This window comes from Pteropus medius, unplaced genomic scaffold (genome assembly GCF_902729225.1).
Source record: "Pteropus medius unplaced genomic scaffold, Ma_sr-lr_union100, whole genome shotgun sequence".
In the NCBI taxonomy this organism is placed as follows: Eukaryota; Metazoa; Chordata; class Mammalia; order Chiroptera; family Pteropodidae; genus Pteropus; species Pteropus medius.
Window position 1 is genome coordinate 30,334,465 of NW_024349800.1, and position 25,967 is coordinate 30,360,431.

The 25,967-nt window shown below is 36.6% G+C and overlaps 1 protein-coding gene across 1 annotated transcript in view; it reads right to left on the reverse strand.

Moving 5' to 3' along the window:
* Positions 1 to 9,629: 9,629 nt before the first annotated feature.
* The window catches only part of ACYP2 (acylphosphatase 2), a 115,198-nt gene continuing 98,860 nt past the window's right edge, over positions 9,630 to 25,967 (reverse strand). Inside the window, exon 4 of the mRNA XM_039887163.1 lies at positions 9,630 to 10,329. Within this exon, the coding sequence (XP_039743097.1) occupies positions 10,215 to 10,329 (115 nt within the window). The 3' untranslated portion in view covers positions 9,630 to 10,214. The remainder of the gene's footprint in view (positions 10,330 to 25,967) is intronic.

The window sequence follows — 25,967 nt, forward strand, 5'->3', positions numbered from 1 at the left end:
GGAAGCAGGCTCCATAGTGTCAAGAGGATGAGGTCACCCCTGGTTTCCACTGGAGGATGTGATTGGCTTGTTTGAATAATTTTGCAAGCTGGCTGGAAACTGAAACTTGCTACTCAGGGATAAGCAGGAAGTGTATCTGGTCCCTTTTAAGGAGGGTTGTTTGGCTAGGGGTTCTTTTCCATGGAAGCAGAGTAGGGAAGACAGTGGCCCATTTGAGGCTTTCCCATATTATCAGATGTCAAGGCAGTATACGCAGTATCAGGCCTGAATTTTAGGACTAACACTGTAGTACCATAACATCATTTGTTTATTACCTTAGAATTTTACTATAGATTTATGTTTGTGAATATCTTGTTTCTTAGTCAAATTTTGGGCCACTCAGGGATAGCCAGCACTTAAAAAACAATGCACATATGGTTTGGAAAAATAGAATTTTCATTAAAATTATCTGTTGTGTCATATCTCAGAGTGATATTTTCAAATTTAATAATATGAATAACATTTAATACACCGAAGTGTTGTCTTTGGATAATGTTAATTTTTTAAATTTAGCAAAACTTTTAGTGCTAAAGGATGTGCTGGTAGAATTTATACTTGTATTGGTAAGGAGTTTGAACTCATGGCTGGCACTGATGCCTACGTATACACATACTGCTGAATTAAAGCCCTGTGATGTACTGTAGATTGATGGCTCTAAACATTTAGAGTTACCCACATTTGCTGACATTTGGAAACAGCTGTGTTTTTTTCACCATTTTGTTTTTAAACAATGGGTGAAACAATAAAATGAATGGGACATTGGCATTCTTGTTAAAATCAGAGTTAAGCTACAGCCTAAATACCAGAATGCTGATGTCTCAAATGTATTATTCAGACTGCATATTGTAGGCACTAATGGGGCCCATTAAGAGGTCTTACTGTTGCTAAATTGAGGCAAATTGGTATGAAGGAGGAATAGTGAGGCGGTCATAGACAGATTGGAAGAATTTACAGTATATTCTCTCAATTTTCTAAAAATCTAATATTAAATATTTTATTCATCTCAATTTAGGTCCATTAAACTAATTTTATTTTCTACTTTATTAAAATATTTGTCAAATTGTTTGCAACCATAAATGCAAAGCTTTTTCCCTTTTAAAATTATATACAATTAGACAAATGACTGAAAGTTTCAACATTTAACTGATTTTTATGTTTTCAGAGTAATCCATTATGTTTCCAAGATAGAATGTCTTTCCTTGTATTTCTTACAAGTGACCCTATCTTGGTCCAGTGCAGACAAAATATTATTGTTGCAAAGAAATGTTGGTTTCACTTTAACATGAGAACTTAAAGCTGATTTCCTTAAATTAAAGTGAGGTTTCCATTGCCATACTCCTTGTTAGCATAGACATTTCTACCCAGAGAACACCACTTTTAAGGATTAAGTGCTAATTTAGTTTCTATACTATTGGATTTTAAATCTAAAAATTTTGTGGCAAAATTACTACTTACCATTCCAAATTAGATATTAGGAATTTAATATATACTTTTTTTCTATTTTTAAATATTATAATAGGAATACATGCTTATTTAGGAAGTATTTGGTGGACATAGATAGAAATAAAACAAAAATTCACCAGCTGGTACAGATTACCACTGTTCAATTTCAGTGAATTCGTTTTCATTTCCCACTCATGAACCTGGAGCTGTGTTGTCCAATATGGTGGACACTAGCCAGTGTAACTTAGCCTCCCTAAACTCCATTCTCCATCTCTTCTCTTCAGCAAGGTCTCCAGACACTGTTTGGATTCCCCCTTCCTGCTCCTGCAGTCTGAAAATTGCGTTTAGCAGAGAAACGTGGCAGTTGCAGAGCCGACTTCATTTGTTTCCTTTCCTCAGGAATCAGGGGCCTGCACTGCCTGTTGTCCAATGTCTGAAAATAGTTGTTCCATATATTTTGTCCAGTGTTCTGGCTCTTTACCATGGGAGGTAAATCCAGTGCTTATCACTGTATCATGGGTGATAGTAGAAGTTTTTGTCACCTTATTTTATGTGTATCTTATAATCAGTGTATGCTTAAGTTATGTGAGGAATTTTTTAGGGAAGTTTAAACCATTTTTTCTATATTATGGATATGTAGCCTTCTGTCATCTTAGTTTATGCCCTTGGGGGAATATTTCTTTTCCCATAATGAATTCAACAGATACAATTGAGCACTTACCATCACTATGCACTATTCTAGGTGCTACAGACATAGAAAGGTACAAACTTATATAAATTCCTGCCCTAATATAGCTTATATTGGGATGAGAGACAATAAATAAGTCAGTAAAATATAGAATATTAGATGGTGATGAGGACCTTTTAGAAAGTAAAGGAGAAAGGTAGATAGGGAGTTTGGGTGTGAATGACAATTTAAGTAGGGTGTCCAGGGAAGGACTCATTTTAGGGTAATATTTGCCCAAAGACCAGAAGGAGTGAGGGAATGGTAGCTGTGGATGTCTGAGAGAATAGCATATAAGTGAGATAAAATAGTAAGTGGAAAGGCCTGGGTACAGAGGATGCCTGGGACATTCAAGGAAGAGCAAGGAGTTCCATGACACTGGAGCAGGGTGAGCAAGGGGAAAGTAGTAGGAGATGAGGTCAAAGACCTAAGGGGAGGCCAGACTATAGAGGGCCCAGTGAGCTACTGTAATGATTTTGGCTTTTACTTAGAGTAAAATAGAGTGCAATCAGAAGGTTTCAAGTCAAGGAGTGACATGATCTGATGTGTTGAGAATAGACTGAGGAAGGACAAAGGCAGAAGCCGGGAGTTCCGTTAGGAGGCTGTTATAGTAGTGATGTTGATCGAGATCAGGGATGTCACCATGGAGTTGCTGAGAAGTGGTTGGAGTTGAACATACATTTTAAAACATTTTGTTATGGAAAATATAAACAAAAGCATAGCAAATGGTCCAATGAACCCCTATGTACCCACTTTAGTAGTTGTCAAGGCATGTTTAATCTTGTTTTATCTATGCCTCCATCTACTTTCTACCCCTTCTTTCCTCCCACTGGATTATTTTTAAGCAAATTCCAACATTTGAAGGTAGAGACAGCAGGGGTGTGAACACTAGAGAAAAGTCAAAGGCAACTTTTTTTTTTACCCTGAGTTTTTAACCTGAGCATCTCAAAATGTGGTGTTGCCATCAGTGCAGGTGGAGAAGTCCATAGGAGAAGCCATCAACTGAGGTGGCAGAAGTCTGTGGGAAGACTATGTTTGGGTCACGCAGCACAGGAACTCAATTTAGGACATTAAAATTTGAGAGGCTTAATAGTCTGATTGGAAATGTTGAGTCAACTGTTGGTTATATGAACTGAGTCAAGGGTATAAGCCTGGGGCGGGGGGTGGTGTGTGTAAATTTTGGAGTTGTCCACATGTACATGATATTTAAAGTTATGAAGTTGCATAATACAGCCAAAGGGATTAATATAGATTAAGAAGAGAAGATGTCCAAGAGCTGAGCTCTGGGACCCTCTAATGTTACAAGGTCTGGTGTGAGGAGGAGTCATCACAGGAGACTGAAAAGGCATAAATAATGAGGTAAGAGGAAAATCGAGAGTGAGATGTCCAGAAAGCCAAGTGACAAAAGTGCTGATCAGCTGAAGTCAGGAGAGGACAGAGAATTGACCAGTGGAGTTAGCAGCAATAAAAATGAAATCATTTAGGAATAAAAAGAGGAGTGTTGGTAGATAGGTTGGGGAGCAAAAGCATGATGGAAACAGATTTAAGAAGAATGGAGGGCTTGGATTACAGCAAGTATAGACAACTTTTTTTGAAGTTTATCGGTAAAAGGAAGACAAACGTGGTGGTAGTAACTGGAGGAGCCAAGAGAGGGAGAAATTAATAGCATATTTGTAGACTGATGGGAAGGATTCGATTCATTCAATAGGAAACAAAAACTGATGATGCAAGAGTAAGAATTGCAGGAGCAGTATCCTCGAGGATATGGGATCCAGGCATTCCCTTAATTGGTATCATAGATAGTCCTTCTAAAGTAATAGGAAGGAAGGTAGAGGAAGTACTTGGGCACAGATGTAGGTAGGTGGGTAGATGCAGTGTAAGAGTTTTTGGAAGTTTTGATGGCAATAGGAAGCAAAATCCTGAGGAGCAAGTATGAAGTGGTGACCTAGGAGAGTCGGGGAGTAAAAGGATTAGAGACACAGAAGTGTTGCTGGGCAGCAATTCACCTCTTCTTGAGGGGAATCTAGAGGATTTTTGTTTATCTTAATAATTTACTTATTTTTTAGCCAGGCTTTATCTATGAGGCTTCTTTTCAGTAATTTTTCTTTCAACTGAAATCCTTCCTATTGTATAACTATATACTGTATAATTTATAACTATATCCTTTAACTCAGAAAATGTTTCTCTATAACTGATTTTTCATTCTGTTTCAATTATTCTGACACCCCCATGAATATCTATTATTGATTTGATAGGTTAGATATGTGCTCTCATTCCCCTAAATTAATCACTTCTCACATTTTCATTTCTTCGTTCTTCTACTTTGATAAACTTTCAGATGTATTTTCTATCCCAGTGTTTCCTGAGCCTTCCACATTGCCAGAATCACCTGGGAATATTTTTAAACATTCAGATTCAGGGACAAAAACCATGCAAGATTCAGATTTATTAGGTCTGGGGTTGGGCCTAGTAATAAGTGTATTTAAAATGCTCCCTAGGTAATTCTGATAACTATCTGGCTTTGATCATCACAGCTCTCTATCATTCATGAGATTTGCCAATCACTATTTCTGAAAGATTACTATTTTCCTATTCCCTTTCAGGTTTCCTGTAGTCTGTCCATAGCTAAGTGTGTGATTGTATGTGTGTGTTGCCTGCTCTTCAGAATATGATTTTTGTATCTCAGCTTATTCTCCTTAATCCATATATTTTATTTTAATCTGTACATATTCTTGCCAGTGGCTCCCTGCACTTCTTTCAAAGATCAACTTTCATTACATGCTACTGAGGACATAAGCATATGTTTCCAGAAATTTTATATTTTCTTACAGTAACTTTTAGAGATTTGTAATTCTCTGATTCTAAAGGATAATGTGCCATTCACTTTGGCTATCGTTCTCTTTAAAATTTTAAGGCTGATTTTTGTTTCCTGTTTATTCATCTTTTAATGAGTATGTTTATATACTGGTATTTGCCAACAGAGGATATCCTTCTCGGGTCTAAAGCCTTAGAATGGTTGATCTGTCCTAATCTAGTATTTCGTTGCTGTTTTGCTGTGAGATTTCTAGGAGTCTTAATTTTTTTTTTTTTAATTATGAGATACATTATACATGTAAAAGGATACATAAAATAATTATAAAGTATAAATATTATAAAACAAACACTTATGAAGCTACTTGCCTCGACTTCCGCGCTTTAAGTAATGGGACTATCCAATAAGCCACTACCTGTGTTCTCTTTCCTGTGTGCTGCGATTTAGGAGTTATGTTATCCCTATCAATGGAGAAAGAGTGGCAGTTGAGATCAGAGAAAAGAGAAGGGTGATTCGTCTTTTGCTACCTCAGAATAGTACTTGCAGAGTAGAAGTTTTTATTCCCCTTTTTTTTTTGGTTGATGTAGATTCTGCATCTCAGAAATAATGGTACATAGTATCTACCCACTTTATGCCAATTACCTGGTTAAGCATTGCAGGCATGTTCTTAATTCAGATTAATCTGCCCTGAATTCAGTAGAAATTCTGCTTTGATGCTTGTCAATGAACAAATAACTGCTTGTAATCCTCGCTTTTTAGAATTGTTTTGAAATAGAAACTCCATTCCAATACAATGAATCTCCTGAATCTATTCTTTCTTTATTGTGCCTCTTCTAGTATTTGTAAAGTGAGAAAGGAGAGGGGAAAAAAGAAGCCATCTTGGAGGCTTGTATCCACAATTACTTGTAGCATCCATTGTGCCAACATAGAAAATAAAACTAATACTGGAAAACTGTAGTTCAAGGATAAAAGAAGTATCTGACATATAACCAAGAGTGTATACTAACCTTCTAGCAGAGGAGAAAGCACAAATCACGCTCTCTAAAAGAGGGGAAAACCCACTTTCTTTAGAAAAACCTGCTAATGAGATCACTCAGTAGACTTTTCAATTCTAAATTTTAAAATTCTTAATCAGACTTGTTTTATTCAAAATCATTTGAATCAGTTAAGAAAAATGAAAATTATCTCTTACACATAATTCTAAATGTTAGGTTAAAATCTGGAAGATATGCTTACGAAACACCTTTTAATTAAGCCACTAATTATGTATGTGTATGTCTATGTGCATAGCAACAAAAGACAACCAAAAAATTTAAGAAATATTTTAGCTACCACGGACCTTTATGAAGATCACTATGAAAAATAAGAATTTATTTCCAATAGTTTTCATAAAGTATGCATGTTTCAATGAAAATGACTAAAGGTAAAGTATACATACCACACTGGCTTGACAGAAGTAATCAAGAGACTAGGAAATGCATTTGCATTAAGCATTTATAGAAATGTAGAAAAGACCCCAGATACTAAACTCTGTTTTTGTTGTTGTTTGCTTTTGTTTGTTTCTCTGAGGCAGAATTCTTCTCAAGAGATATCTTACGGAGAATCCTAATATCTGAAAGAGATGAGAGCAGGGCTGCTCTGATTGGAGCAGGGATTGGGGCCCTCCTCTGCCTATCTTTCTCGTGGCCCTTCAGCAGTTTTCCTGGCACCATCTCCTGGGAGGCCTCTTGCTTACTGCAATCCCATGAAAATTTCCAGTATAGTCCAAATTCTTGACTTTGCAATTGAGGGCACCTAGGCACACAGCTAATTAACAGTTAGGCTGGGCCCAGGATGCAGGTCTTCTGATTCCTAGACCTGAATATTCTCTGCCACACCATGCTGCCTCTTTTCAGTTCCTATTGCTAGTTCCAGACATGAAAACTTTTTCCCTCTAGCCAAGTAGTGAACATTCTTTGATATCTATATTAGTGGAGGTCAGAGAGAGCTACTATATGAAATATATTTGTGCATTATCTACTTCCAAGTTCAAGTTAATTTTCCAAAGTGGATCGTTTTGTTCTGTTGTCTCTATGAATGTAGAAATACGTGCTTCTGAAAAATTTCTTCGGTAGATGAAGTTGAAAATATTTAGTTGTAAAAATGGTGACCAGATTCGAGCAAAGTCAACTTCTCTATTGCCCACCTACCCGCAACTGTTCCCTCCTTCACTGTCATAGATTAATTGACCCAATATGCATAAGTTTATTTCTAGGCTCTATTCTGTTCCATTTATATATGTAGTCTGTTTTTATGCCAGTAAAAAATAAATAAAAAGCTACCATGGACCTTTATGGAGACCACTATGAAAAATAAGAATTTATTTCCAATAGTTTTCATAAAGTATGTATGTTTCAATGGAAATGACTAAAGGTAAAGTATACATACCACACTGGCTTGACAGAAGTAATCAAGAGAATAGGAAATGCCTGGTTTTACAAATCATATCAGCATAATTCGATATGCTGGTTCCAGAGGAGGGTGGGGGCCTGTGGAGTGTTGAGATTTCTGGCTGATAGTCACTGAACTAGCTTTTACTTAATTTTTTGGGGGGGTTTTAATGTCTAATTCTGACAAAACTAAACCTATCAAGGTTATCAAAAGTAGGATACATAAATTAAAAATTCCCTGTGTAAGTTTCAGATGAAATTTGACTTATTAAGTTTAATGTTAAGATGTATTTTGTCTCTTAACACATTTTTAAAATTGCTTTACCTTTTTTTCTCTTGCTTTCTACCCATTCATGAACATCTACTTTTGATCATTATCTACATTTTTCATCTAGTAATAGAATTTAGTTATGTATTAATCATTAAGCAACCTTGACTAATGTGATTCACTTGGGCAGTTAGATGATCGTGCCAGTAAAGTGTGATTTCTTTATGAAGAGAGCTGGGAATTATCAGAGGATATCAGGGTAATAAAAAGTGACATATTGGTGTCACATCTGAGATATTTTTCAAAAATTACTTAGCCTTTCTATATATAAAGAGAGAGATTTTTTTTTTTTTTCGAACTTGTATGTGCAAGTTGATCCTGCTTCAATCTCCATCCTGTCTGGGAAGTAGGAAATTAAATCTTAGGTATCCAGGTATCTCAAAAGGGCCATGTAAAGGGTCTATGCAGAGAGTTCAGAAAAGACTTTCTGGTCTCCAGTCCATACTAGTTACCCTGATTGCTGTCCAAACCACCACAGTTCCTTGTTGTTAGCACTTCTGGGGACAGGAATCTTGCTGGGGCTGGGATCCAGATTCTCTAGATGTACCACAACAGCTGCTCCCTTCTCAGGTTAAAACATCCCCCAGAGGTGCCACTGGGGAGCATGGTGCAGGTCTCCATCTCTTGAGAAATTCACAGCTTTGGTCTCTTTCCAAAGTCTGGAGTAATTTCCTTGTCTCTTTGGCTCTTGTCACTTCTCCATCTCTTACCTGCTAAAGGCCTAGTATTTGTCTTTCTCCTCAACTCAACATAATGCCCTCTTTAAAATGAAACCTTGGAAGGAAAGTTGTTTTCAGGGGATCTGGCACCAAAAACCTCCCTGAGGTAAGAGAACACAAAGACTTGTCTACCTTCCTTGAACCAGGAGTGAGGAAATACAAGGAGCACAGAACTCAAATGAGTATCACAAAAGATTCTCCTGTATAATATTCAACACATATCATACTTAACATGATGATGGTATTAAAATAGGAAAGTTCTTTATTCCTTTAAGTATCAAAAAATATCTTTGACATTCTCTAACGTATTGTCATTTATATTCGGTATCGATACCTTCATCATCCATAGAGTTTAACCTTTCAAGTGAACACAGCCCACCCTTTATCTCCTTCTCTCAGATTTTCATCTTGCAGCAGGTAGAGGAGAGAGGCTTGAGTTCTTTCTCCATGCCATGGAGTGTGGCTGTGGAGATTTGTTCCATAGATAGAATGGTGGTTTCTAACCTGTATTCCTAAGGGACTTGAAATTGTTTAAGGAGGACAAGATACAAGAGGAAAAGTGAGACCAAGTGTACAGGGTTCCAGGGAACCCCATCCCCATTTCAGTCATACTGGTTGTGTCTTTTCACTTGCTTTATGTATTACATTCCACGTAAAATTTTATTAATGAAGGATTCCATTGTTTTGAAAATTTTGAAATCACCGAAGGATATATGCAAGTATATACGTACAACATTTGAAATTCCCCAGTACTTTAAGTTAAAGGTCTCCTTTTTCAATAGTGTAATTCTATGGTATAGAAATGAACTTTCCCCTTAAAATACTGTTGCTTAATTATCATTTACATGTGAAAATTATGAAATGATAGGTCAAGTTTGGGGGATAGAATAATTTATTTAGACTCTCAGTTCCTTTTCTGGTTAATAGGATATCCATCATGAATTGTTGCTGATAAAAAAAAGTTGCTACTTGCTCTACTGAAATTGTGGGTTCTTATCAGTTGCCATAACTTACCTGTTCACTATACAGAACAGTATAATTCATAGAAAGCATTAAATAGCTCCAATTCAAGTACTGAATTATGTTTTCATTTAACCAGAATTTTAAAAATTAACTCTTTATTGATATTTCATGGTTATACTGAATATAGATTTATTTCCAACTACTGGTTCTTTTCGTTGTTATTAAACGAATTACTCAACTTTAGTAATAAATTATTTGGAAGGTTATAGAATTCAATTCATACAACAGTACCTAAAAATAATTTTAAATGGTTAACTTTATTATGTCTAGCCAAATAACATGTATGCTATAATATTCATTAGAATTAGTTTCCATGAGACAAATTTAAATTAAATATTCATATTAAATATTTCTTAACAATTTTTGTTAGGATACTTAACTTTTGCTTGTTAAAAACATAGTTGAGTAAAACTAGCCAGATGTATACTATATTTATTAGAATTAAAGTTTTCATGAGACAATTTTAAATTAAATATTTACATTAAATATTTTGTAATGACATTTTTTACTTTCAGATACTAATATTTTGTTTGTTAAAAACAGTTTAGTAAAACTATTTCAGTATTACATTTTTTAATAATATATATGTTATAGCTTCTAGAACAGTTCTTTTTTTACCCTACTCTGCTACTATTATCCTAGTATATAGACTTAATATAGTGTTTATTGTGCTGTATAAACATAATTTTTATTTCTATTAGTAACGAATACTAAAATTAGAATATTCAAGTTTAGAGATGGTTTTTTCATTAGAAAAGTCTGTGCGGTCAATGCGAGAACTTGGACTTCCGACCTTGCTCAGCCAGGACTTCCTGGGAAAAAAAAAACAAATAAATAAAAATCAGCATGTAAAATATATATAGACTACTTCTAGCTAAAGTGATCCCACAATAGGTAACAATGGGAGTTTATTTTTACTAAGTAACTTTTGCATATAACATGAAATGTGAGGTTTTTCCATTGTGTATATATCATGCATCAGAATAAAAGTTTAATATATAATTAAATATGGACAAAGAAAAACTAATAATCAATCAATCATAGTCAACTACTGATTTCATATTGGGGTCATGTTACCCCTCTTAAAACATCCAATGCCTCTTATATACAAAAGGATTAAAATATTTTACAAAGAGGTAAGTAATAAAAATAATTCACGTTTGTTTTTACTTATTACCCAGCACATGGTAGATGAAATCAGATGAACATATTTTCTTATTTATTCAAACACCATCTTACCAGATATATTAGCAAAGTAGCTGAATTAAAGGGACAAGTTAAATGATCTGAAACTATTTTTCTGCTTATATAGAGCAATTCACAGTTTTTCTTATTAGCAATATCCATGTGTCTAATTTATGCAGTTGGGTACTTCCTGAGATGCTTCCTATATAATTTGGGCTTACTGTAATATGGTTGACAGCTCATATAATACTGTTAAGGATTTTCCAGAATCTTTCTACTTATGAATAATTGAGATGACAGATTAAGCAGGATTAGATGTTAATAATGAGCCCATTTTATACAAGTGATGGCAGTTATCCCAGCTGTTGTTAGAAACATTCTATGACTTGCTTCATATTCCCAAAGTCCTTTCAGGTTCTGAAGCTAGTGCTGTGTACAGCTGTGCATTATCATGTATAACTATTGCATATAACCTTGAATTAAAAATATTTTCTAGGCTAAAGTCTGATTAGCTGAAAATTACTTCTAGGCTAGAGAATTCTAATGATTCAAATTGCCATTGTGCTATATAACACTTTCTTCGGTTCTTGAACAGTTTTCCTGGGAAGGGTAAATTTTCTTCTTTTTCAGAAGCTAAGCTATGACACAGTAGCACATTTTAACTCATTTAGTTGAAATCTTAAAAATGGAAACTGCATGTGTTGAAGAATAAAATTTAGTTATTATGAAAAGGAGCTGGTGGCTTCAATTTTACAAGTCAAATCTCTTTGAAGTCTTCTAAAAGGCCAGAAATAATAGAGGCTAACATTTATTATACACTGTTTGCTTGGGACTGTCCTAAGTTTTTTACATATACTATTTCCTTTAGTCCACACATAAACCCTGTAAGCTGTAGTCCATAATTAACTCCTAAATTATTGATAAGGAGAGAGACACAGAAGAGTTAAGTAACCTGCCCAGGGTCGTAGCAGTGGTGGTGGTGACAAGTGATCAGATTCTGGATATATTTTGAAAGGCTGTACAAAAGATTGAATGCTGACAGATTGAAAGTAGGTGTGAGAAAGAGAGAGGACTAAAGGATGACAGTAGGGTTATTGGTTTGAAAAAATAGTTGGATAGTGTTGTTATTTACTGAGATAGGAGAATAACAGCTTTTGGGGAAAGGTCAGAAGTTCAGTTTTGGAATGTTAAGTCTGAGATGTCTGTTAGACAGCTAAATGAGATGTTGAATATGCAGTTGGATCTAAGAGTCTGGCTGGAGGAGATAAAATTAGGAATTTGTCTGCAGACAGTATTGAAAGCCCTAAGAATGGATGGGATCACCAAGAAAATGAACATAGGACACGATGCTCTCTCAGTATTTCTACTACCTCACTGGATGCTTTCTTCTCTGCTGCTGCTTCCTCTGCTTCTTGAGCTCTTAACACCGGGGTTCCTTAAGGTACAGTCCTTGGACATCTTCCCTTTACTATCTATGTGTTTAACTGCGCTGTGTTCTTCTGTTCTCTTTCAGTCAGTCACTGACTGTATCGGTCTCCTCAGGGTTTCCACAGCATTCTAATTCTTTGATGCAAATGGCACACATTTAGCTATCAAGTACAGTAAGTGCCACTCCTTTATGGCCCTGGCAGCCAGCAAAGAGGCCAGCTGTGGCCTTCTAAAATGCACTTGGGTTTCTACCTTCCCAGAGGCCCTTCTTAAATTGCCCATCTATCTAAAATGGGCCCTGCTCTCAACCTGTTGTATGCATCATGGGAGTTATCTCATTCTATAACTGCTATGTAATTGCTTATGTATTCACTATGTGCCTACTCCACATTAAAATACAAATTCTAAGAAGGGGTGGAGTCTTATTCACTACTGTATCCCTAACATCTAGCACTATGCCAGTGATAGTGAACACTCAATAAATACATACTAAATGAATAAGTCTTTGATGTTACCTGCCTGCCTTCTTCTAGTCTATAGCTTCCAGGCATGGAAGGAGAGAGCATTTCTAGGGTCCTGCACAGTCCACACACACAAAGGAACCCTAAGCATGACCTTTTAACTTTGATTTTACCTCATGTGAAACAAAACCATTCCATTTTTTTTTCAGTCTTTGCAAAGGTAAAGAAATAGTTTCTCTTAATATAGAAAATAAAATATTTTACTCACGATAGTCCCCTATGAAATAACACAAGTAATGACTATATTCATCCTCTTAAAGGAAGTTGGAGGCTTATAGATCTGACCTAATAACCTGAATATAAGCACATGAACCAAGTATATTTGTGGAATTGGTTCGTTATATAAACAAGCATGGTCACTGACTTCACCCAGAGTTCAGGGTGAGTATTATGACACCAGTCACATGACATGCCACCAGCTCAGTCAAGTTCAGCGCACAGTCGGTTGTATATGCTCAAACGTATTTTAATTATTGAATAAAAATCTGTAGACAATTTTCTTACTATCCCAAAGATGTACAAATACCTAATATTATATTTGTTGTATTAACTGAGGATTTTAAAGCTTTTTAAAGAGAACAATCCTTTCTTCCAACATAATCTTGCACAAAAGCTTAATGTTTATAGTGGAAGTTAAGTGCTTCTCTGAAGCAAGGGAATAGTTGGGGGTGGGGCACAGAATCTCCTCCAACTGCACTTCAAGCACCTCTAGGGAACCCCAAGGGCTCTGAAGGGCTCAGCTGGAAAACTGCCCTATTAACCTATCACTGAGCAAGGATATCAGGGAGTGCAATACATGGAGAATCCAATAAATGCAGACATGGAAATCAACACAGGACTGTCTTTTCTATAATTCAGGTCAGTGTTTCCTACAAAATATACTAAGCTCCGGAGGTGATATAAAAATTGCACTTAACTAATATCCTTCTCTGAAACAAAGAGGTGAAATTAAAGCACTAGAAAGCCAATACTATTAATAATTCATAGCAGTACTATTTCCTGTGACTATTTCCTAGGGCAGCATAATCCTTTTGGATATCTCTGTAGCACCAGTATAAAATGTAGAGCATAGCAAGAAAGCAGACAGTAGGAAAAGACAGCTAATGAATTAAAAGCTAATGTGGTGCATACTGGAAAATACGAAGTTGCCTTCATATTTCAGACTTTCAAATTAGCGTTAATAATGGAAGAACAGTATATAATATTTTTGCTATTCTTTCTTTAGTAAGTTTCCTTATGCAGTTACATGTGGACAAATAATACCATATACTTCTTTATTATCAAGATAAGCATTTTTAGATACATCTCGGTTCCAAAGACAAATAATAGACTCAAAGTATAAGGGTGGAAAATGATATTCCAAGCAAATGGCATTCAGAGAAAAGCAGGAGTAGTGGTACTAATATCGGATAAAATAGACTTCAAAATAAAAAAGGTAAAGAAAGATACTGAGGGATCCTTCATAATGATAAAGGGAATCATACACCAAGAAAACATAACACTTATTAATATCTATGCTCACAATCAAGGAATCCCGGAATATATAAAGCGATTACTAACATAACTAAATGGAGAAACAGACCAAAACACTATCGTAGTAGGGGACCTAAATACCACACTGTCAGGTACGGACAGATCATCCAAACAGAAAATCAGTAAGGAAATAACATCCTTAAATGACACTAGACCAACTAGACATAATCGATATTTACAGAGCCTTTCATCCCAAAACAGCTGCTTATACATTCTTCTCTAGAAAAAAAACCAGCCTCAACAAGAGGACTGAAATCATTCCAACCATATTCTCTGATCATAATGCTTTGAAACTAGAGATCAATCAAAACCACAGTGAGATACCACCTCATATCTGTTAGAATGGCTATTATAAACAGGACAAGTAACAAGTGTTGGAGAGGATGGGGAGAAAAAGGAACCCTCATACACTGCTTGTGGGACTTCAAGTTGGTAGGACTACTGTGGAAAACAGTATGAAAGTTTCTCCAAAAACTAAGAATTGATCTACCATATGATTCAGCAATCTCTCTACTGGGTCTTTACCCTAAAGACTTGAAAACTCATATCTAAAAAGACATTTGTACACTGATGTTCACAGCAGCATTATTCACAGTGGCCAGGACATGGAAGCATCCGAAATGTCCTATAATAGATGACTGGATAAAAAAGATGTGATACATATATACAGTGAAATATTACTCAGCTATAAGAAGAGATGAAATACTGCCATTTGCGACAACATGGATGGACCTCGAGATAATCGTGCTAAGCGAAATGAGCCAGACAGAAAAAGTTGAAAACCACATGACATCACTTATATGTGGGATATAAATCTAAAAGCAACAAACAGAGACTCATGGACAAGGACAGTAGACTAGTGGTTATCAGAGGGTGGGGGTGAGGGGGAAGGTAAATGGGGTAAAAGGGGTCAAATATGTGGTGACAGAAATCTAACTAGGGGTGGTGAACACACAATGCAATATATATATATGCCTTACTGTTGAATTGTACACTTGAAACTTAACTTTTGTTAATGGCACCATAATAAATTTTAAAAATTATTTAAAAAAAACCTTTTTATGATATTAGGATACAATGTCTAAAATTTCTGTCAGATATGAAGCCCATTCTTAGTGAAGGGTTCAGTGATTATCAAGAGAATCCTAGGACATCCATAATTAACCTGAGATCAGACCCCTCATCTTTAAAATTGGATTAAAGAGAATGTATATAAATTGCCTAATGCACGTTGATACACAGTAGGCCCTTAATAGCAGTTATCACAGTGCAGTTGTTCTCTGCCTTTGCCAGAATTGGTGGGCAACCCATTTTGCAAGTTCTATGACCCTTAAAATCACACACTTGTAGTGCATTACCACTAGTAAAACCTCTTGGTCTTGGTGGAGCTCCTTCACAGCTGCAGTGGGAAATAGCACGTCGCTTAAGCTCCTCAGTTGGGAGAGAGTCTGGAATTGCTGATCAGGCATGAGCTATGCCCAGGACTGAGACCCCGCCAACTGAATCAAAGGGCCTGGAAGCAGAGAAGGCCGAAGAAGTGAAGGAAAGCATGACTGAAACCTCTAGCTTTTCTGCCACGCAACAGTCTCCAGATAAACAAAGTGACGGATACATTCTTTATGCTTTATTTAGTGGAAAGAAATTAGATGCTGGCACAGTGGAAATGGAAGTGAACTTTGGGATCATTCTGCTTGGGTGTGAATCTAGCTACCACTTCCTAACCGGTCATCTCGGACAAGTCTCTTACACTCTCAGTGCCTCATCTGTAGAATGGAGAGTATGTTGCCTACTTCAGAGTTGTTACGAAGATTAAATGTGTAAAGTGTTTAACACAGTATCTAGAAATAGTAAACAATAATTTATAGCTATTGTATCCGTCAGGGTGCCTTAGCAGGTAATGAAAACCATCCTATTTCAGAATGGAATTTAACTTAGGGAATTAGGTCTTTTCAAAATCACTGTAAAGGACAGAAGAACAGATTTATATTAGGCCTGTTGGAGCAACTCTGTAGAATTGGTTGCTAAAGTATAAAATGTTAAAACTGTGATCTCATGCAAACATGATACGTGTTAAGATTTCTATTCAACGCATGGATGAGGAAACCTAGAACATGTTACATCTGGTTCAAAGGGTAATTTAGACATACACACATGTGTTTATATACATACATATATATACAATCAGGAATGTGTACTCAACTTTCTAATAGATGGAGCATATCTGTATAGAATGAGAAAATTCCTAACCATTCTACGAGACAATACCCAGAACTTCCCTGGAAGACACTGCCTAATCTCTATTTTCAAGCCTTGGACAATTTTTTCTGGTATGTCCATTAGGGGAACTGCTAGGAATCAGAGTCTGCCACTGAAATCACTACATTTATGAACATATGACCCTAACTGCAGTCCAGGCATCAGGAAGCCCCCACCAGAACTGATGGCTCCAGAGCCACGTAATGTTTGCTAGATCCTCACGCCAGCTGAATGGATGACTCAGGCACTGCTGTTTCTCTCCTTGCTTCAGTTCCAAATTCAAATTTCACAGAAGGACTTTTGATTGATGAAACTTAAATTACATTCGAAACTCTAGCTGCAAGGGAAACGGTTCCCAGCTCTCCAGAGTCTGCAGTGAAGGCAAGGCACCAGAAAGAGCTTGGAATAGAGGGTGAGCAAGGCAGTATACCATATCTACCACTGCTATTATCCATTTAACAAGAACTTCTTGAAATTCTACACTGTGGGATGCAGAAGATTAGAAACATTTCTTTGCTGGTCTGTATCATAAAAACACTTTTGTGGACTCTGTCAGATCTGGAGTTCTCCTTAGCACTAGAAAAGAAATCACAAGGAACACCAACATTGAAGGGTCAGGTCAAAAAGAGAAGCACACAGAAGACAGGTGGAAAGAATGACCAAGGAAGAGGGAGATAACCATAAAGTGCGGAGTCAGGGAAACTAAGAGCACAGGGTATTGTAAGGAGAGAGCAGTCAACTTCCAAATGCTGCTGAGGCCCAAGTAAAATATGAACTGAAAAGTGCTTTGGGGACCTAGCAGAATCAACTGCAGTGAAGTGGTGGGGGTGGAAGCCAGATTAGAATGGTTTTATGAGTGAGGGGGAAGTGAACAAATGGAGACAGCAAGAATAGATCAATCTTTTTAGCTGTCTGACTGTGAAGGAGAGGAGAGACACTAATCAGCTTGGTTCATCGTTAAGGTTCTGTTCTTGGCGAGCCAAGCCTGCCTTGATCTGATTCAGTGCCTTCCAATGTTATGAGCACCTTGTCTCAGAAGAACAATATTTGAGAAAGATTGCTTTAAGGACACACAGTCTAAAACATTTTCTATTCTAGATATATTTACATCTGCTCCTACATGAAGCCAAATGAAAAGGAGTTGGCCAGACTCTCTTGTGTTTTTTGCCCCTCACCCTGACCTCTCTCTCTCCTCCCAAAATGCTTATAAGCAAATTGAGTTTTTGGGGTGATTCCATTAGCTGATAGAGGGCTACTAGATAGTTTAAAGCCAAAGTGTAACCCACCCAGAGCAGAGGTCATTATTTTAGAATCTTTTAAAAGCCCTGTTCTTGGCTCTATTTTATGTCCCCACCCTTGTTTATCTTTTTTCACTTTCAAATGTATGCTCTCTTGCTACAGTCTGATATATCCTTACAAATCACTTTTAAATCCTGTTGGCAACAGAGAGGTACAAACACATAAAGTTGTAATTATTTTTTCTTCTTGCTGATATTGTTTGATTTCGTAATGGAAATTATTGGGAGGAGGGGTGGATATTTATGGAGTTTTGCTTTACAACCAACTTTGCTAGATACTTTTTCAATTAAAGTGAAGTATGCATCGTTCTGAGGTCACAAAAACATGTATCTTCAGGGCCGCCATCCTGTCTATGGCCTTGAACTTTGGAAATAAAAGCTCTCAGCCGTGGCCCCTGGGCAAGGGCTGCTTCAGGCTGGACCACTCAGGCCAGCAGTGCTGCTGGCTCTAGCTACCGGGGTGTAGGGAGGGGTCCCGCACAGCGCTTTCCTGAGGTTGCTGGTAGAGAAGGAGTCCTGCTGCCAGGCTAGCCTTGTGGAAGCCCTGCAGAGAGCTGCATGCACAAAGGCTGTAAAGAGAACTTCATGAAGCATCTCTGTCAACCACTTTGAAAATAATTTGTGTAGAATTAAATCAAAAGAATTGTTTGAAGGCAGAATGGAGAGGCAGCCAATGACACAATGAACCGCTAGGGGAAAAAAAAAGATTCAGTAGGTGGAGAATTTGAAACAAAAGTTAAATTTTAATGTATAAAAGACTGTTGGGCTGTGTTTTAAAAAGATCGTCTGTGACAGAGCATATTACACTACATGTTGTTAACCTTGAGGGTGGGGGCTTTCAGTATGCCTTTAAATATTTGACAAGAAATAAAAATAGTGAAACTCTCTTTCATGGTGTGTTTCATAGTTAGGGAAATGGCTTATCTTTTTAACCTTCCAGGGTTTAAAAAAATCATCTTTTTAGATTCTCATTTTTCCCTAGGAAGGGTGTTTTATCATTGAATCTACCTACGTGACTCAGTTCATAGGGATGCTCATGACAGGAAGTAAGAATGCCACTGTAATGTTTCAGTTCACAAGCGGTCTCCTGCAATTGGTACTTGAATATTATACTCTGAATATTTTTTCAGCACTGATGTGTTAAATGCTCATAAATTTTGATCTGTGACATAGAGATTCAGAAAAATAGCCACTTCCCATCAAAATGTTATCCTTTTCGTACTCATAAAAATGCATGCCAGCTTATTTTCCTTTTATAAAAAGTAAAGAAAATAGAAGGTGAAGAATGGTATGTATCTTCCTAATATTAATGATTTTTTTCAGGTGCTTAAAAAAGTCATTGTTAAATTCCAGTAAACGTGTTTCAGTCTAAACTTTGAAAACTAAAATTGAGTATACTGTGTCACCCTAATAATAAAAAGTTTAAATAGTGTATGCTTGTTGAATGACTTAAAGCTTGTTTTTGTCATAAAGAACTCTAATAGCTTGACGAAGCTCAAATAAAAAGACATCATCCATCCATGCCTGTCTAGTGGAAGGTGACAACATGAAAAAAGGAAGGATTAGAGGCTAAAAGGAGAGAAAGAAAGATTTAATGGAAGAGGTTGAGAGACATGTTATGAACCCCTTCTAAGATAAAGTTCTTCATAATTTTAATATTGCATTCTAAGATGTGCTCAATTTCTCTGACACCATTAATAAAATGATCAAAGAATGTCTAGTCACCAGAATCGAAATGCAATTTAATTAATTATATCCCCTTCTTTTGAATTGAAAGTTTCTTATACAGTAGATACATAGCTGTCGTGTTTAGTTTTCCAAATGACTTTTAGATGAGGTTGCACAAACTAGGCAAATGAACCCAAATCAACAGAGTGATATGCTTGCATTTGAATAAAATTAAAAGTCTGAAGTCTCATGTCTGTCTCAGTCACTACTATAACACTTTGTTACTTGCTCATTCACCTGAATTCCACAAAAATTATCGAGGACAATTCTGAAAAATATAAATGACTCAAGTTGGTTAAATTCTAAATGTTCTCTCCACCATTTCCAGATGGAGATAAGCTCATTATTCTGGAGGCAGCGGGGAGGGTCCTCCATTGATTAGCTAACCCTCTCCCCTAAATCCATAAAAGCTTTAGAGAAGTTGTATATAGGCATATATGTACTTGAAAGAAGACATAGTAACCAATGAGAAGTTTTTTATGCATTGGTGCAAAAAGATTAATAGTGTGGTTCAGGCACTGGGAAGATAGTAGCGGAGAGACAGACATTGGCTTCCCCTCTCGGGGCTTACATTCTAGTGGAAGAGATGGACAATAAACTAGTAAACAATTATAGAGCATGGTATGTGCTATTAGAAAAAAAAGTCTGGGGTCTCAGAAGTTACAGCCATGAAGTTAAAGCCAGAAGATGGGTCCTACTGTGGAAGAAATTGAATTCTCTGACATTGGGTCTGGAAAGTGTTGTTTGGACCTGCCAATCATCCAGATGAGGACTAATGTTTGGGAGCTTTTTCTAATTACACACCATTTCCTGCTACAGCTAAACCTGCATCAAAGAAAGAAACTAGTTAACAGCTTCCTTCATAGGTTTCCTGTAGGAACTTATGAAGCATCATTACATTGGTGGAGATGCCAGTGGTCTTCAGTGGTCTAGGAAATTGATCTTAAAAGCTTTCTCTGAAATGACCAAGTTTAGAGGAACAAGGGCATGCTAATCAAATTCATAGAGATCAACATATAAAATAGAATACCATGTATTCATTTATATTGGGCACCGTACTTGTCAAATATATCATTCATTTAGATAAGAATTCCAGTTGAGGAAGCACACTGAGATGGAATTACATTACATTGCTCTTTCTCCAATCTATGCATATTTGGCCTAGAAAATATATAGTGACAATAATTTTTTCTCTAGAAAACACTGAAGAGGTGGTAATATGGATCGCCTCTTTACAAACTCTATACTACCCACTGCTTTTTGCTTACTACATCATTGCCTCAGACAGGTTTCTAAGGCTAATCCACATTTTCTGTACAGTTACTTTGTTCCTGTCCTGAAGAGATTCTCTATCACCTGGATTATACTGACACACATTCCAGTTTGTTCTTGTTTCTAAAGACATGTAAAAACCTATCGCATACTGTGCCATATTATAAACCACATCTTATAGCAAGTTGCCTTGAAAAAGGTGATTTTGTTTCAATTTTGGAAGGAAATATTTCTGATATTTTTCTCTAGATTAGGAAAAGGTGAAGGAACTTAAGCCCTTTCTAACCAGAGGCTACAGGAGTAGTAGGTGACTGCAAGAATGCCCCCTTCAAAATGGCAGAGCAGGTAAACACTGTGCTCACCTCCTCCCACGACCACATGAAAATTACAACTAAATTACAGAACAACCAGCATTGAGAACCACCTGAAGACTAGCTGAATGGAAGTCCTATAACTAAGGATATAAAGAAGAAGCCATGTTCTGACTAATCATCAGGGAAATGCAAATTTAAACCACAATGAAATATTACCTCACGCCTGTCAGAATGGCTGTCATCAGTAAATCAACAAACAGCAAGTATTGGTGAGAATGTAGAGAAAAGGGAACTCTCGTGCACCGTTGGTGGGACTGTAAATTTGTGCAGTCACTACCAAGAACAGTATGGAGTTTCTTCAAAAAATTAAAAATAGAACTACCATATGACTCAGCCTTCCGCATTTGTGTATTTATCTGAAAATATCTAAGACACTAATTCAAAAAGACATATGTACTCCTATGTTCATTGCAGCATTATTTATAATGCCAAGATATGGAAGCAACCTAAGTGTCTACCGATGACAAATAGATAAAGAAGATGTGGTATATACATAAGATAGAATATTATTCAGCCATAAAAAAAAAAACAATGAAATCTTGCCATTTGTGACAACATGGATGCGCCTAGAGGGTATTATGCTAAGTGAAGTAAGTCAGACAGAGAAAGACAAATACCATATGATTTCACTTATATGTGGAATCTAAAAAGCAAAATAAATGAACCAACAAAATAGGAAAAAACTCAGACTCAGGAAACAAACTGATGGCTGACAGATGGGAAGGGGGTTAGGGAATATATGAAAAAAGTGAAGGGATTAAGAAGCACAAATTGTCAGTTATTAAAATATTCACAGAGATGTAAAGTCCAGCATAGGGAATATAGTTAATAATATTGTAATAACTAATAACTATATATAGTGTCACATAGGTTTTGGACTTATTGGGTGATCATTTCTTAAGTTATATAAATGTCTAATTACCATGTTGTACACCTAAAACTAATATTGTATGTCAATTGTAATTGAAAAAAATTACGGAAAAAAAAAAAAAAGATTGTCACCACGTCTGGTTTTCTTATCCATTAAATACTTGTTTCCAGTGGTGTCACTGGGACTGATTAGCTCAGTATAGTTAGTTAATCACTTAAAAGCAAGTCAAATGTTTTGGTCTGGTAATAAGGAAGTAAATATTCATTGCTTTTCATTAAACATTCATAGGAATATATGGGGGAAAACATGTGACCTGAACTAAGACCAAATCAGGCAGAATTGTGCTCTAGCCCAGAATTAATTTTTTGACAGTTGACCATGAACATGGTAATCTGCTTTCAGTAGAACAAAATAAAGGCTGGAATAGGCAGAGGACAATTACAAATTTAAGAAGGTAGATCTCATGTTAAGTATTCTTACTACAATTAAAAAAAAATGTTATCTGGCATTCAAAGCATCAGAATATATTCAGTTGTCAGGAAAAGGGACTTGGGCCCTGATTTCTTAGGCTGCAATGACAAGGTTAATCATAACTAGATTCAAATACTAAGCCAGCGAGACTGAGACTAATCGGGTATTGAATCAAGGTAATAAACTGGAGTTGATAATATAGGGAATAATCTATTTTTGTATAGTGCTTTGCTATTTTTGAAATGTTTTTAATTATATTATTTCATTTAAACCTCCAACATCTCTCTGAGGAAGGTATTATTTTCATTGACAAATGAAGAGACCTCAGCTCATAGAGATAAATTCCTTTTCTTGGTGATATCTCTCCTTTTCGACTTGACTTTTTATATATTTTCCCTCTGTGACCCTGATACCTGGTAAATTCCCTTCAAATAATTCATAAATCAAGAATGCTAGCCATGCAATGGAATATAAACCCACTTTCCAGTTACCTTCTCATTTCTTTTTCTCTCAATTTAAGCTTCTTAGGAGTAAAATCTACCCAATATCTCTTTTCTAACTCTCATTAAGTCTTCAACCCATTGAATCTGGCTTCTAAGCCCACCCCTCCACTAAGATTGCTCTGAGGAAGGTTGTTATCACAGACCTCCAAATCGCTAAATCTAAAGCATCATAGATTCTTGCCCTCATCTTCTCTTGCCCTAGGCTTTTGGGACACCACCCTTCTGTCTGCCTCTTCCATCTCCAGGTGATGCTTCTCAGTGAGAGTTCCTCTTACAGTACTCTCCTCTTATTGATTTTGCTTTCCAAGGTTTCAGTTACAGTCAGCTGTGGTCCAAAACTATTAAATGGACAACTTCAGAAATAAACAATTTTAAGTCTTAAATTGCACGCTGTTCTAAGTAGTGTGATATAAATCTTGCACTGTCCCACTCCGTCCTACCCAGGACATGAATCATCCCTTTGTTCAGCATATCCATGCTGTCTACACTATCCGCCTGGTAGTCACTTAGTAGCCATCTAGGTTATGAGAGAAAGTGAGAGAGAATATTCATATGACTTTTATTACAGTATATTATTATAATTGTTCTGTAAATCTATTTCATTATACTGTAAATCTCTTACTGTGCCTAATTTATAAATTAAACTTTACCATATGTACGTATAGGGAAGAAAACAGTATACATAGGGTTCGGTACTGTCTGCAGTATCAGGCATCCACTGGGGGTCTTGGAATGTACCCCTTGCAGATAAGGGAGGGACTACTGCACTTTGTTCATGCCTTACTTTTAGTGATCTGTAGGCTTCTGCTCTTAATCCCCCGCTCTCTTTATTCTTTTGGTGATTCCATCTAAACCCATATTTAGCATGATGGCTCCAGATTCACATGCTCCACTGCTTACTGAGTCTCCCCATTTGACTGTACCATATCCATCTCTATCCACCCTCTATACCCCTCACCCACCCACATCTCCCTCATCCAATGTGCTCTTCCTCCAACATTCTGAAATTTGACAGAATCTAGGAAGTCATAGATTCCCACATCCCTGTACAGGCAATCGACCAGGATGTCCTGTTGATTCTAACAATCCTTCATCTCTTCTTTGCCGTCCTTATTACCCTTGACTTATAGCAGGCTCTTGTCTGTCAGAAATACAGGTCAAGATTGGCTCTGAGATTTGGGACCATTATTTAGCAGGTGCTGTGAGAAATTTTGAGCTCTGTTACCTTCCAATTAGAGTGTTTGCCTTTGGACATCTCTTATTGCTGGTCTTGGTGGTGGGTCTTGGTTAGGAAAATTATAAACCACAGCATTTGTATTTTATCTTCATGATAATTGAAATTAATCTTAAAATAGCCACAGAAGATGAGGTGACAAAGGCAAACCACTGAACAAACAGTTATTAGAAATCTATTCTGTAATCTGTGTTAGGCAGCTGGCTTGACAGATATGGCATGGTTCCTGTCCCCAGTGAACTCACAGTCTAGAGGGAAAAGCAAATGATTATAATTCAGCATGATAAATGCAATGATGAAGGAATGTATAAATGTTATATGAGTATAGGAAAGAGTTTTCATTATGTTCTCACTGCAGTAAGCACGTAAGGTAGTGGAGGAGGGAGTGATACCTTGCCTGAGAAGGTAGGACTTCCAGAAGACGTGAAAATGCTCTCTATCTTACAGAAACCTTAAGGGATTGTAGCTCTAGATCCCAACACTGGGGATTTAGGGGATTCTGCCAGCTGTTTTCTCAAATTACACAACCTTTGTGATTCCTAATTTCCATCTCTCTGGAATGAAAAGTTTGGTTTAAATCAGAGGTTGGCAAACTTTTTCTCTAAAGGGCCAGACGGTAAATGTTTGAAGCTTTGTGGTACATAAAGACTGTCATAACTGCTCGACTCTGCTGTTGTAATGCATAAGCAGCCATAAACGATATATAAATAGATGGACCTGGCTGTATTCCAATACTTTATTTATAAAAACAGGCAGTTGGCTGGATTTGGCCCATGGGATGTAGTTTACCAACCCTAATCTAAATGGTCTCCAAAATGCCTTCCAGATTTATCATTCCATTAGGTCATGAAACAGCAGTTCTTGAATTCTTGATATACTTTATGTTGGTTTTTTAAATAGACTTTTGTTGAGGCTGGTTAGCTCAGGAATTTTAAATGTGACATTAAAATGATAAGATTTGGGGTTTGATTTGTTGTGGGTCAGTGAGCATATCTGTTCCATGACCACAAACAACATGACAGACTTCAACAAATTCATGGTCCTGCTTGGAGTCATGCAGAGTTGTGTGACTGGACAAATGCCATCCTCTCCGGCTTCTAAGAACACAGTCCCCACACATACTCCCCTAATGATGGTGCAGCAGCCTCTTTACATATGTACCAACATCATTCATTCAGCTCATTTCAGAAGAGCGACTTATTTTCAAGAAAAGTTGTCAATATAATAGCACGCATTGAGAATCTATAGATAAATAGAGATGTCTCATTATCATTTAATAAACCAAATTGGTTTTTATGGCTTCTAAGCAAAAGAATGGTACAAAAACATACTGTTGTGCATGTAAGCAAAAGCAGAATCATCAAACTATACAGCATGGATGCCAGCAATCCTCCCTCCTCTTCTTATGGTAGACATTGCTAATCAATCCTATCATTTTTCCCCATTGGAGCCTGGATGTGTTCTCATAATTCTTTCAAACACTGAACCAGGAGCGACACCAAATTGACTGGCACTACCATCCTAGATTAAAGCTATTGTCGTATTTCAACAAAAGTTTCTATGCTTTATTTTTCCTATCATTTTCCATTTCTCTTACCCAGTTACTCTTGTTAAAAAATGTTACATACATGTAACATTGGATGCAGCAGCTATAAAATTCAATAATACAAAAATGAAGATAGTGTAAATCATACATTGCAGACAGGAGTATAAATCAGTAAAAACCATTCATAGAGAAAAACTTGGCATTATTTGTTAAAAGACTTAAAATGTGTA